A 12975-nucleotide genomic window follows, 5' to 3' on the forward strand; every position below is an offset into this window, starting at 1 on the left:
GCTTCACTTGAACCATGCTGGGACCAGTGTCCTGGCGAATCGAATAGCTAGGGCTGTAGATAGGGCTTTAAACTAAATAATGGGGGTGAGGATTCAAGTGAGTGGAAATTTAGAAAGTTAAAGAGAAAGGACAAGGCAATAGTGCAGGGTAGTGATATGGGTAATGATAACCAGAGTGTGACAGGAAGGGACAGAGCGGAGAAACATAAGAGTGCACCAGCAAATAGGGTCAGAGTAGGGAAAAATGGTAAAAGACAAAATTAAAGGCTCTTTATCTGAATGCACACAGCATTCGTAACAAGATAGATGAATTGACGGCCACAAATAGAAATAAATGGGTATGACCTGATAACCATTACAGAGATGTGGTTGCGGGGTGACGAAGGCTAGAACTGAATATTCAGGGGTACTTGACATTTCGGAAGGATAGGTAGAAAGGAAAAGGAGGTGGGGTAACTCTGTTAATAAAGTATGAAATCAGTACAGTAGTGAGAAATGATCTTGGCTTGGAAGATCAAGATGTAAAATCAGTTTGGGTGGAGATAAGAAATAGCAAGGGAAAGAAGTCACTGCTGGGAGTAGTCTATAGGCCTCCTAACAGTAGCTACACTGTAGGACAAAGCATCAATCAAGAAATAATGGGGGCTTGTAAGAGAGGTACTGCAATAATCATATAGATTGGACAAATCAAATTAGCAAAGGTAGCTTTGAGGACGAGTTCATAGAGTGTATTAGGGACAGTTTCTTAGAACAATACATTGTGGAACCAACCAGGGAACAGGCTATTTTAGATCTGGTAATGTCCAATGAGACAAGATTAATTAATAAGAACATAAGAAATAGGAGCAGGAGTAGGCCATACGGCCCTCGAGCTTGCTCCGCCATTTAATACGATCATGGCTGATCCGATCATGGACTCAGGTCCACTTCCCTGCCCGCTCCCCATAACCCCTTAATCTCTTATTGGTTGAGAAACTGTCTATCTCTGTCTTAAATTTATTCAATGTCCTGGCTTCCACAGCTCTCAGGCAGCGAATTCCACAGATTTACAACCCTCCGAGAGAAGAAATTCCTCCTCATCTCAGTTTTAAACGGGCGGCCCCTTATTCTAAGATTATGCCCCCTGGTTCTAGTCTCCCCTATCAGTGGAAACATCCTCTCTGCATCCACCTTATCAAGCCCCCTCATAATCTTATGCATTTTGATAAGATCACCTCTCATTCTTCTGAATTCCAATGAGTAGAGGCCCAACCTCCTCAACCTTTCTTCATAAGTCAACCCCTCATCTCCGGAATCAACCTAGTGAACCTTCTCTGAACTGCCTCCAAAGCAAGTATATCCTTTCATAAATATGGAAACCAAAACTGTATGCCGTATTCCAAGTGTGGCCTCACCAATAGCCTGTATAACTGTAGCAAGACGTTCCTGCTTTTATCTCCATCCCCTTTGCAATAAAGGCCAAGATTCCATTGGCCTTCCTAATCACTTGCTATACCTGCATACTAACCTTTTGTGTTTCATGCACAAGTACCCCCAGGTCCTGCTGGACTGCAGCACTTTGCAATCTTTTTCCATTGAAATAATAACTTGCTTTTTGATTTTTTTCTGCCAAAGTGCATGACCTCACACTTTACAACATTATACTCCATCTGCCAAATTTTTGACCTCATTGTAAAGGATCCTCTAGGGGAGAGTGATGATAACATGATAGAATTTCACATTCAATTTGAGGGTGAGAAACTTGGGTCTGAAACTAGTGTCTTAAACCTAAACAAAGGTATGAAGACAGAGTTGGTTAAAGTGGACCGGGAAAATAGATTAAAAGGTAAGATAGTAGATAAGCAGTGGCAGACATTTAAGAAGATATTTCATAATTCTAACTGATAGGGATTAAGGGGTTATGGGGAGCGGGCAGGGAAGTGGGCCTGAGTCCATTATCGGATCAGCCAAGATCGTATTAAATGGCGGAGCAGGCTCGAGGGGCCGCATGGCCGACTCCTGCTCCTAGTTCTTATGTTCTTATGTCCCTTCATTGTTTTATAAACCTCAGTGAAATCACCCCTAAGTATATAGATCCAGTTCATTGTCCCTATCTCATTAAGTAAGGTATTTTAAACTGGCAATTAATCTTGTGGCCTTCCTCGACATCCTTCCAAAGCCTTAATATCCTCCATAGTATTCGCAATGAAGCATAACCAAGATCTTTTACAAAGTCAAAATAGTATGCTTTTTTTGATGAAAGGACATTGACCTGAAACATCAACTCCGTTTCTCTCTCCACAGTTGCTTCCTGACCTGCTGAGTGTTGCCCAGCATTTTCTGTTTTATGGTGAATTATCCTGTGAATACACCCTAGAATCCTGTTCAGTTTAGTTCTAGCTTCTCGGCATTGATCATGAACCTTTAGAGATTGATGCACTAAAACACCCATTCTTTCACCACTGGCTTTATGTTTAGCATTTAACTCACTCACATACAACTACTACACTTTTCTATTTACCAAACCTGGGCCCAATCCCCAGCGCATCTAGATCTGCTTGCAGTAGTTGAGCATCTTATACAGTCCTAACTCTTGCAAATATCTTGGTATCTGCTGCAAACTTGCAGATCATTTATCCAACATCTACATCTAGATCATTAATGAAAATAGTAAATAGCAAAGGACCTAACATTAATTCCTGTGGAACACCACTGGTAATGGTCTCCAAACAGATCCAAATCTATTGACAACCACTTTTTGCCTATGGGCATTCAGCCAATTCTCAATCCACTTCAGCAGATTACCACTAATTTCTGAAGATTCTATCTTGTAGAGAAGCCTCTTATGCGATATCTTATCAAAATCTTTCAAAATCTCCAAATAACTAAAGATTACCAGGTTACCTTCATTCAGTAACCTGATGACTTCTTCAAAAATTCAATCAAATTAATTAGTAAAACACAACCTTTTTTGGAAACCATGTCGGGTGTCCCTGATATGGCCTTCCTTGTCTAACGAGAAGTTGCTACCGCATAGTGTTAGTCCAATCTTAGGTCAATTTTTTAGCGCACAGGCATAATTTTTGTATGGTCCTATTTGCACCCTAATTTGGTCTGTTTATTTTTCTCTGCTTGTCTGAAGGTCAGCCTCATTAAAAGTTTGTGCTCTTGTCTTCTGCCTCCTACTGCCCTGCTCCTTTCTTTTTCAGTCAAAGACATCAAAAATCATACATGAGCCATCTATTGCAACTATCTGACTTAGTTCTGCATAAGGTTCACTACATACCTGCTGCTCCCAAGGTTCACAACTTACCTGCTGCTCCCCCAGTCTTCTATTGAAATCTTCAGCTATTTTTTGTTATTTTGAGGCTACACCAGTAGCTCTCACCCAGCCCAGTGCATCGCACAGGAGTTAGGCTACAAGTAGCTCAGGGGTAATTAAATAAGCTGATCCCACAGTCAGTCAGTGTGTGGAAATCTTGCTCCAGGGTGTATTGTGGTAATGCTATTCATGATATTAAAACTTGCTGAGGAAGCCTCTTAGAAGGCAAACAATGGTTAATTTTTTTCCCATTGACAGATCATTAATAATATAACAGAAAATCCTTGCGAGTAACAAGATCCAGTGAATTGAATGTTGCAGTTATATTTCAACAATCATGGGCCAGAGATGATTGGGAATTTGTGCAATAACGTCTAATGTCATTATTAATTCTTAAAAATCCAGCAAGTTGTGGAGTTGAAGAGATACGCCATGAGTTCCGATCCTCTACAAATTGCTGGATGATTTGTTCCATTCTACCTTGAGCTTTACCAATAAAAGTTTGTTCACTGTTAGGCTCCCCATTAAACTTCATGGCAATCGTGAAATTGCTGGATTTATGACATTATTATGAATAATTTCTGGCACAGCCATTTTGGGCTGGTCATTAACCCTGGCAATGACATGATTTATGGTCCTCACAGGACATTCAACGTTGGAGGCCCATAAAGGGACCAGTAATGCTGTGGAGTCTCACTCCAGCAGGTGGTGAATTGTTTCTAGAGGCTTTTATTCTTTTTATCTGTCTTGGCAAATCTGTTCGACCCTCAGAAGAGGGAGGAAGCAGTGCAGTGGCATACCTACTGGGTGTACCACTGATTCCTACCCATCATCATCATAGGCAGTACCTCGGAATCGAGGAAGACTTGCTTCCACTCCTGAAGTGAGTTCTTTGGTGGTTGAACAGTCCAATACGAGAGCCACAGACTCTGTCACAGGTGGGACAGATAGTGATGGGGCTACTGGTTCTATATTTCATGTCAAAAATGTTTGTACATTTTGCACATCTACCTTGCCATTCATTCATTTCCTTCAAAATGGACAAATACAGCAATTCCCAAACACAACTGGTTTACAATTGTTCTTTTTAATCTTTTTTCTTACTGCTCCATTGCTCTTGCAGCAATTTTTGGCCCAATCACTTTCCCTGGCAATGTGCTTCCATTTGTAATTTAGTGGTTAATTTGTATTATCTACAGTGAGCACTGTTCCAATAACAAAACTAATTCAAGGCATTATGTATTTGCTTTTCTAGTTTGAATACTTTGGAAGCTTTCATCAAGGAGACAAATGCTGAACTATCAAAAACAGTGAAAGAAGGGGATTTGAAGAGCCTTATACAAGTTATGGGATATCTGAAAAAAGTAAAAGAGAGACAAGTGACCACAGATCATATGTTTGAACCTTTGAAGCAAACCATTGAACTACTGAAGATCTATGATGTAGAGATGCCAGAGGAAGTTCACACGCAACTACATGTAAGAAATACACCTTTGCTTTATATATGTATACCTTTTGTCAAGTCGCTGGAAAAATACCACCAGCGATGTCTCCGCAAGATCCTGCAAATCCCCTGGGAGGACAGACACACAAACATTAGCGTCCTCGTCCAGGCCAACATCCCCAGCATTGAAGCACTGACCACACTTGATCAGCTCCGCTGGGCAGGCCACATAGTTCGCATGCCAGCCACGAGACTCCCAAAGCAAGCGCTCTACTCGGAACTCGTCCATGGCAAACAAGCCAAAGGCGGGCAGAGGAAACGTTACAAGGACACCCTCAAAGCCTCCCTGATAAAGTGCAACATCCCCACTGACACCTGGGAGTCTTTGGCCATAGACCGCCCTAAGTGGAGGAAGTGCATTCGGGAAGGCGCTGAGCTCCTTGAATATCATCGGCGAGAGCATGCAGAAATCAAGCGCAGGCAGCGGAAGGAGCGTGCGGCAAACCAGGCTCCCTGCCCACCCTTTCCCTCAACGACTATCTGTCTCACCTGTGACACAAACTGTGGTTCTCGTATTGGACTGTACAGCCACCTAGGAACTCATGCTAAGAGTGGAAGCAAGTCTTCCTCGATCCCGAGGGACTGCCTATGATGATGGATGATGAGGTTCAAAAATGAATTCCATGGTGCGAGTAACAATTTCATCATCTATTAATTATCTACTTGTGGGTTCAAGTCCCACTCCAGGGACTTAAGTACAAAAAATCTAGGCTGACACTCCAATGCAGTACTGAGGGAGTGCTGCATGTCTGAGGGACCATCTTTCAGATGAAACGTTAAACCAGGGTCCCGTCTGCTCTCTGAAATGGACATAAAAGATCCCATGATACTATTTTGAAGAACAGCAGGGGAGTTATCCCCGGTGACCTGGCCAATATTTATCCCTCAATCAACATAACAAAAACAGATTATCTGGTCATTATCACATTGCTGTTTGTGGGAGTTTGCTATGCGCAAATTGGCTGCTGCGTTTCCCACATTACAACAGTGACTACACTCCAAAAGTAAAGTGCACTGAGACTTCCGGTGGATGTGAAAGGCGTTATATAAATCCAAGTCTTTCTTTCTTTCTTTCTTTCTTTCTCTCACACTCAGGATATGTTTCACATGTCAGATGTCACATAGTAATACTAATTCTGTGTGATACTTAAAATGAAAAGTAGAAAGAAAAAAGGCAGTAATTTTGAAGGTACAGAAGAACTCTGTAGGAAAAAGAAGTGTCAATTACAATGAACTGCAGGCTCTTAACTGACCTTTGGACAAAGCCAGAGTGCTGATCTCCAGTCTGATTCGCAAGTAAGAGGGTAATTTCAACCTAACCCACCCACTGGGAAACTGATCAGCTCGGGCACCCGTTTTAATTTCCATTGTGAAAAGTTAAAACGGGCGCCTGATCCAATTCTGTCAGTTTCCCACCAGTCGGGTTAGGATAAAATTACCCGTCAACATTAGAATGGACTCAACCATGTTTCCCTAACATCAATTAGACTTTGTAACATTAAAGTACTCAGCTTCACCTTAGCAACAGAATAATATATTAGTCTTGAACTTGCGTAGTAATAATGGCAAGGCTGTCAGTGCTCGCAATTATTACTGTATAAAACTGAAGGTAACTTCTGGCATCCGCACATGTGCAGTTAAACGCAGAAATCTGGAAATTGCTGTCAGTGATAACCTGCTGCTCAACAGGGTGCGCTGTTGCAGTCTTTGCAGATGGAAACATTAGAAATCATTGATTAGTCGTGAAATTCAATTATTTACTCACTATTCTCGCTGTAAAATCCAATGAAAATGTTAAGTTTTGTTCACTCAGGAGCAACTGAGTTTTTAACAGTGTACTAAATCATAATTACTGCTGAACAACAACTCTGACCCTGAAAAACTAATTTTACAAGTGTGGAGTTTCATTCCCTCAGAAGAACATTTAAAAATTTCAGATTTTTAATAAAATAAAAATTATTTACTCTTTAAAAAAAGTTTTTGTTCTGATATTTACATTTCTCCCTTAAACCCATGCATGTCCCAATCTTTATTTCGCTTTCTATACCGATGATTAAGTGTGATTTATATTTCCTGCTTATTACTTCCTGCTTTGCTATGTGTGAGAATTCTTCAACCTGATTGACTGATCACCTGCTGCCTGCCCTGTTGTTGGACACCACGGATCCCCTGTAGAAGGCTCCAAATTAAAACTGATGTTAGAAAAGAGGAAATCTACACTCTAGATCTGCTAAATCCTTTTGGGCCGTTTTTTTCGAGATCAGCGGCACGCACCGTCGCTTTACTGCTGACTGCAAAATCCAGGCCATTGTGTATTACATTGTAAAATGGTCCCCTTATAAAATGTTGTGTAATGCCATGGGAGATCAAGTAGTAATATAAATAAAAACAGAAAATACTAGAATTGCAGGTCAAGGAGCATCTGTAGTGAGAGGAACAGAGTTAATGGGCGAGCAGAGGAGGTTAAAAAATAATAAATCACGTACTGCAACCTCAACCCGCCATGTAGGCCTGCTGCCATTTTTACAGCAGTCGGTTGCGTAGCGTGCCTGTGTTCTGTATTGTAGACATGGGACACTTCATTATATTATTTAAATCAGCCTCCGACAGTGCAATTGGCTTGGTTTCACAGGGCTCGGGAAATCTGACAGCGAAATAGAGATAAGAGCAACCGGCTCAATAAGCTAAGTGATTAGAGCACTCCTTGTGAGCCAAGGAGTGCTCCCATGACCTCTATAAGCAGAGCCTTTCCTCGCTGCCGTGATCAACCGACTCCTCCAAACCCCGAACCCGAACCACTTGCCCCGTGATTGGCTGACCACACCACCCCCTCCCCCACCCCAAGCCCCAATATTTTCCTCCCTCTCAATTGCTGGGCTCTGAACCCCTCCACTGCCAGCCCCCAATCTTTTCCTCCTTTCTGATAGGCAGCCCTCCCCACCAAGCTCTAACTATTCCCTCCCTCCTGATTACCAGGCAGTGACCTTACCCGATTTTCCCCAATTGCTGAGGATCATCCTCAAAAGCAGAGAAGATACGTTAAGCTTATATAGAACCTTGGTAAGACCACACTTGGAGTACTGTGCACAGTTCTGGTCTCCGTATTACACAAAGAATAAAGAAGTACTGGAAAGTGCAAAAAAGATTTACAAGAATGATACCAAAACTGAAACTGTACAATTATAGGAACATAGGAATTAGGAACAGGAGTAGGCCATCTAGCCCCTCGAGCCTGCTCCGCCATTCAATAAGATCATGGCTACCACATGGAGTGGTTGAGGCAAATAGCCTGGGCAACTTGCATTTATATAGCACCTTTAAGATACTAAAGCATTCCAAGGTGCTTCACAGGAAGGTTATCAAACAAAATCTGACACCGAGCCACATAAGGAGATATCAGGATAGATGGCTAAAAGCTTGGCAAAGAAGATAGGTTTTAAGGAGCATCTTAAAGGAGGGGAGAGAGGAAGAGATGCAGAGAGGTTTAGAGAGGGAATTCCAGAGCTTAGGGCTTAGGCAGCTGAAAGCACGGCCGCCAATGGTGGACCAAATTAAATCGGAAATGCGCAATTGGCCAGAATTGGAGGAGCACAGAGATCTCGGAGGGTTGTATGGCTGGAAGAGATTACAGAGATAGGAAGAGGCGAGGCCATGGAGGATTTGAAAACAAGGATGAGAATTTTTAAATTGAGGCATTGCCGGACCAGGAGCCAATGATGGTCAGTGAGCACAGGGGTGATGGGTGATTGGATCTTGGTGTGTGTTAGGATATAGGCAGCCGAGTTTTGTATGAGCTCAATGGCTTTGGTCTTTCCAGTATTTAGTTGGATGTGTATGTATTGGCACATGTGGTGGAGCCTATCTCCAGTCGTCTTGGATCCCCTTGCCACTGGACCAAGACCTTGCTCCGTCCAGCCTGTGTGCTGGCTGGTGTGCAACGGCCACCCCACATTAAAATAATTCACGCACAGGCATCTTCCACCATTTAAAATGAGTTCATCAGTTACCTCAGTACTCATTTTTAGTGTGGAAGCAAGTTATCCCGAGGGATTGCCTATGATGATGATGATTTAGTTGGAGGGATTTACTGCTCATCCAGTACTGAATGCTGGACAAGCAGTCTGACAATTTAGAGACAGTGAAGGGCTCAAGAGAGGTGGTGGTGAGGTAGAGTTGGGTGTTGTCAGCTTGTATGTGGAACCTGAAGTGTTTTCGCAGAAGCTAAGGGAAAGCTAGATAAGTACATGAGGGAAAAAGGAGTTGAAGGATATGTTGATAGAGTGAGATGAAGTAAATAGAGTGGGAGGAGGCTTATGTTGAGCATAAACACCGGCTTAGACCTGGTGAGCTGAATGGCCTGTTTCTGTGCTGAAATTCGGTGTAATTCAATGTAATTCTGCTGATATTCAACTCCTAAGTCATTTTCAAAGATAATGGTAGAACAGAGAGGATGTTTGATTTAATAGTTGAAATATATTTCTGATATTTTATGTTTAGGGTCTTCCAGAACAATGGAACAATACGAAGAAAATTTCCGTTATTTGTAAACATGCTGTGGCACCTTTGCAAGCCAATGAAGTTAATGTCATTAGAAGGAAATGTCTACGATTTGAGGTAAGGCTTTCCTAGACATTTATTTTGACAATTTTAGCAAAGAAATGGTTACTGCCAAAGAAATGGAGTTACTTTACCTGCTTTTTTAACACAAGTGATAAGAACATAAGAACATAAGAATTAGGAACAGGAGTAGGCTATCTAGCCCCTCGAGCCTGCTCCGCCATTCAACAAGATCATGGCTGATCTGGCCGTGGACTCAGCTCCACTTACCCGCCCGCTCCCCGTAACCCTTAATTCCCTTATTGGTTAAAAATCTATCTATCTGTGACTTGAATACATTCAATGAGCTAGCCTCAACTGCTTCCTTGGGCAGAGAATTCCACAGATTCACAACCCTCTGGGAGAAGAAATTCCTTCTCAACTCGGTTTTAAATTGGCTCCCCCATATTTTGAGGCTGTGCCCTCTAGTTCTAGTCCCCCCGACCAGTGGAATCAACCTCTCTGCCTCTATCTTGTCTATCCCGGGATGGCAGGACTGACCTATCAAGAAAGACTGGATCAACTGGGATCATATTCACTGGAGTTCAGAAGAATGAGAGGGGACCTCATAGAAACGTTTAAAATTCTGATGGGTTCAGACAGGTAAGATGCAGGAAGAATGTTCCCAATGTTGGGGAAGTTCAGAACCAGGGGTCACAGTCTAAGGATAAGGGGTAAGCCATTTAGGACCGAGATGAGGAGAAACTTCTTCACCCAGAGAGTGGTGAACCTGTGGAATTCTCTACCACAGAAAGTTGTTGAGGCCAATTCACTAAATATATTCAAAAAGGAGTTAGATGAAGTCCTTATTACTGGGGGGATCAAGGGGTATGGTGAGAAAGCAGGAATGGGGTGCTGAGGTTGCATGTTCAGCTATGAACTCATTGAATGGCGGTGCAGGCTAGAAGGGCCGAATGGCCTACTCCTGCACCTATTTTCTATGTTTCTATGTTTCTATCCCTTTCATGATTTTAAATGTTTCTATAAGATCACCTCTCATCCGTCTGAACTCCAACGAGTAAAGACCCAGTCGACTCAATCTATCATCATAAGGTAACCCCCTCATCTCCGGAATCAGCCTAGTGAATCGTCTCTGTACCTCCTCCAAAGCTAGTATATCCTTCCTTAAGTAAGGTGACCAAAACTGCACGCAGTACCCCAGGTGCGGCCTCACCAATACCCTATATAGTTGCAGCAGGACCTCCCTGCTTTTGTACTCCATCCCTTTCGCAATGAAGGCCAACCAACATTCCATTCGCCTTCCTGATTACCTGCTGCACCTGCAAACTAACTTTTTGGGATTCATGCACAAGGACCCCCAGGTCCCTCTGCACCACAGCATGTTGTAATTTCTTCCCATTCAAATAATATTCCCTTTTACTGTTTTTTTTTCCCAAGGTGGATGATCTCACACTTTCCGACATTGTATTCCATCTGCCAAACCTTAGCCCATTCGCTTAACCTATCTAAATCTCTTTGCAACCTCTCTGTGTCCTCTACACAACTCGCTTTCCCACTAATCTTTGTGTCATCTGCAAATATTGTTGCACTACACACTGTCCCCTCTTCCAGGTCATCTATGTATATTGTAAACAGTTGTGGTCCCAGCACCGATCCCTGTGGCACACCACTAACCACCGATTTTCAACCCGAAAAGGACCCATTTATCCCGACTCTCTGCTTTCTGTTAGCCAGCCAATTCTCGATCCATGCTAATACATTTCCTCTTACTCCGCGTATCTTTATCTTCTGCAGTAACCTTTTGTGTGGCACCTTATCGAATGCCTTTTGGAAATCTAAATACACCACATCCATCGGTACACCTCTATCCACCATGCTCGTTATATCCTCAAAGAATTCCAGTAAATTAGTTAAACATGATTTCCCCTTCATGAATCCATGTTGCGTCTGCTTGATTGCACTATTCCTATCTAGATGTCCCGCTATTTCTTCCTTAATGATAGTTTCAAGCATTTTCCCCACTACAGATGTTAAACTAACCGGCCTACAGTTACCTGCCTTTTGTCTGCCCCCTTTTTTAAACAGAGGCGTTACATTAGCTGCTTTCCAATCCGCTGGTACCTCCCCAGAGTCCAGAGAATTTTGGTAAATTATAACAAATGCATCTGCTATAACTTCCGCCATCTCTTTTAATACCCTGGGATGCATTTCATCAGGACCAGGGGACTTGTCTACCTTGAGTCCCATTAGCCTGTCCAGCACTACCCGCCTAGTGATAGTAATTGTCTCAAGGTCCTCCCTTCCCACATTCCCGTGACCAGCAATTTTCGGCATGATTTTTGTGTCTTCCACTGTGAAGACCGAAGCAAAATAATTGTTTACGGTCTCGGCCATTTCCACATTTCCCATTATTAAATCCCCCTTCTCATCTTCTAAGGGACCAACATTTACTTTAGTCACTCTTTTCCGTTTTATATATCTGTAAAAGCCTTTACTATCTGTTTTTATGTTTTGCGCAAGTTTACTTTCGTAATCTATTTTTCCTTTCTTTATTGCTTTCTTAGTCATTCTTTGCTGTCGTTTAAAATTTTCCCAATCTTCTAGTTTCCCACTAACCTTGGCCACCTTATACGCATTGGTTTTTAATTTAATACTCTCCTTTATTTCCTTGGTTATCCACGGCTGGTTATCCCTTCTCTTACTGCCCTTCTTTTTCACTGGAATATATTTTTGTTGAGCACTATGAAAGAGCTGCTTAAAAGTCCTCCACTAGTCCTCAATTGTGCCACCGTTTAGTCTGTGTTTCCAGTCTACTTTAGCCAACTCTGCCCTCATCCCACTGTAGTCCCCTTTGTTTAAGCATAGTATGTTTGTTTGAGACACTACTTCCTCACCCTCAATCTGTATTACAAATTCAACCATACTGTGATCACTCATTCCGAGAGGATCTTTTACTAGGAGATCGTTTATTATTCCTGTCTCATTACACAGGACCACATCTAAGATAGCTTGCTCCCTTGTAGGTTCTGTAACATACTGGTCTAAGAAACAATCCCGTATGCATTCTATGAATTCCTCCTCCAGGCTACCCCGTGCGATTTGATTTGACCAATCGATATGTAGGTTAAAATCCCCCATGATTACTGCCATTCCTTTTTCACATGCCTCCATTATTCCCTTGATTATTGTCCGCCCCACCGTGAAGTTATTATTTGGGGGCATATAAACTACGCCCACCAGTGACTTTTTCCCCTTACTATCTCTAATCTCCACCCACAATGATTCAACATTTTGTTCATTAGAGCCAATATCGTCTCTCACAACTGCCCTGATATCATCCTTTATTAACAGAGCTACCCCACCTCCTTTCCCTTCTTGTCTATCTTTCCGAATTGTCAGATACTCCTGTATGTTTAATTCCCAGATACTCCTGTATGTTTCTGTAATGGCCACCAAATCATACCCATTTGTAATGATTTGTGCCGTCAACTCATTTACTTTATTTCGAATGCTGCGTGTGCTTAGGTAGAGTATTTTAATACTAGTTTTTAATCCATGATTTTTAGTTTTGACCCCTCCTGCAGCCCCTTTATATTCAGTGGCCCTTTTTGTT

The 12975-nt window shown here is 42.3% G+C and overlaps 1 protein-coding gene across 1 annotated transcript in view; it reads left to right on the plus strand.

Annotated features, from left to right (window-relative positions):
- Window positions 1-12975, plus strand: part of LOC139226779 (dynein axonemal heavy chain 17-like) — a 1002254-nt gene that overhangs the window by 435107 nt on the left and 554172 nt on the right. The window contains exons 22-23 of the mRNA XM_070857781.1: window positions 4557-4779; window positions 9303-9419. Of these exons, the coding sequence (XP_070713882.1) occupies window positions 4557-4779; window positions 9303-9419 (340 nt within the window). The remainder of the gene's footprint in view (window positions 1-4556; window positions 4780-9302; window positions 9420-12975) is intronic.

The sequence above is a fragment of the Pristiophorus japonicus genome, chromosome 16, assembly GCF_044704955.1.
Source record: "Pristiophorus japonicus isolate sPriJap1 chromosome 16, sPriJap1.hap1, whole genome shotgun sequence".
In the NCBI taxonomy this organism is placed as follows: domain Eukaryota; kingdom Metazoa; phylum Chordata; class Chondrichthyes; family Pristiophoridae; genus Pristiophorus; species Pristiophorus japonicus.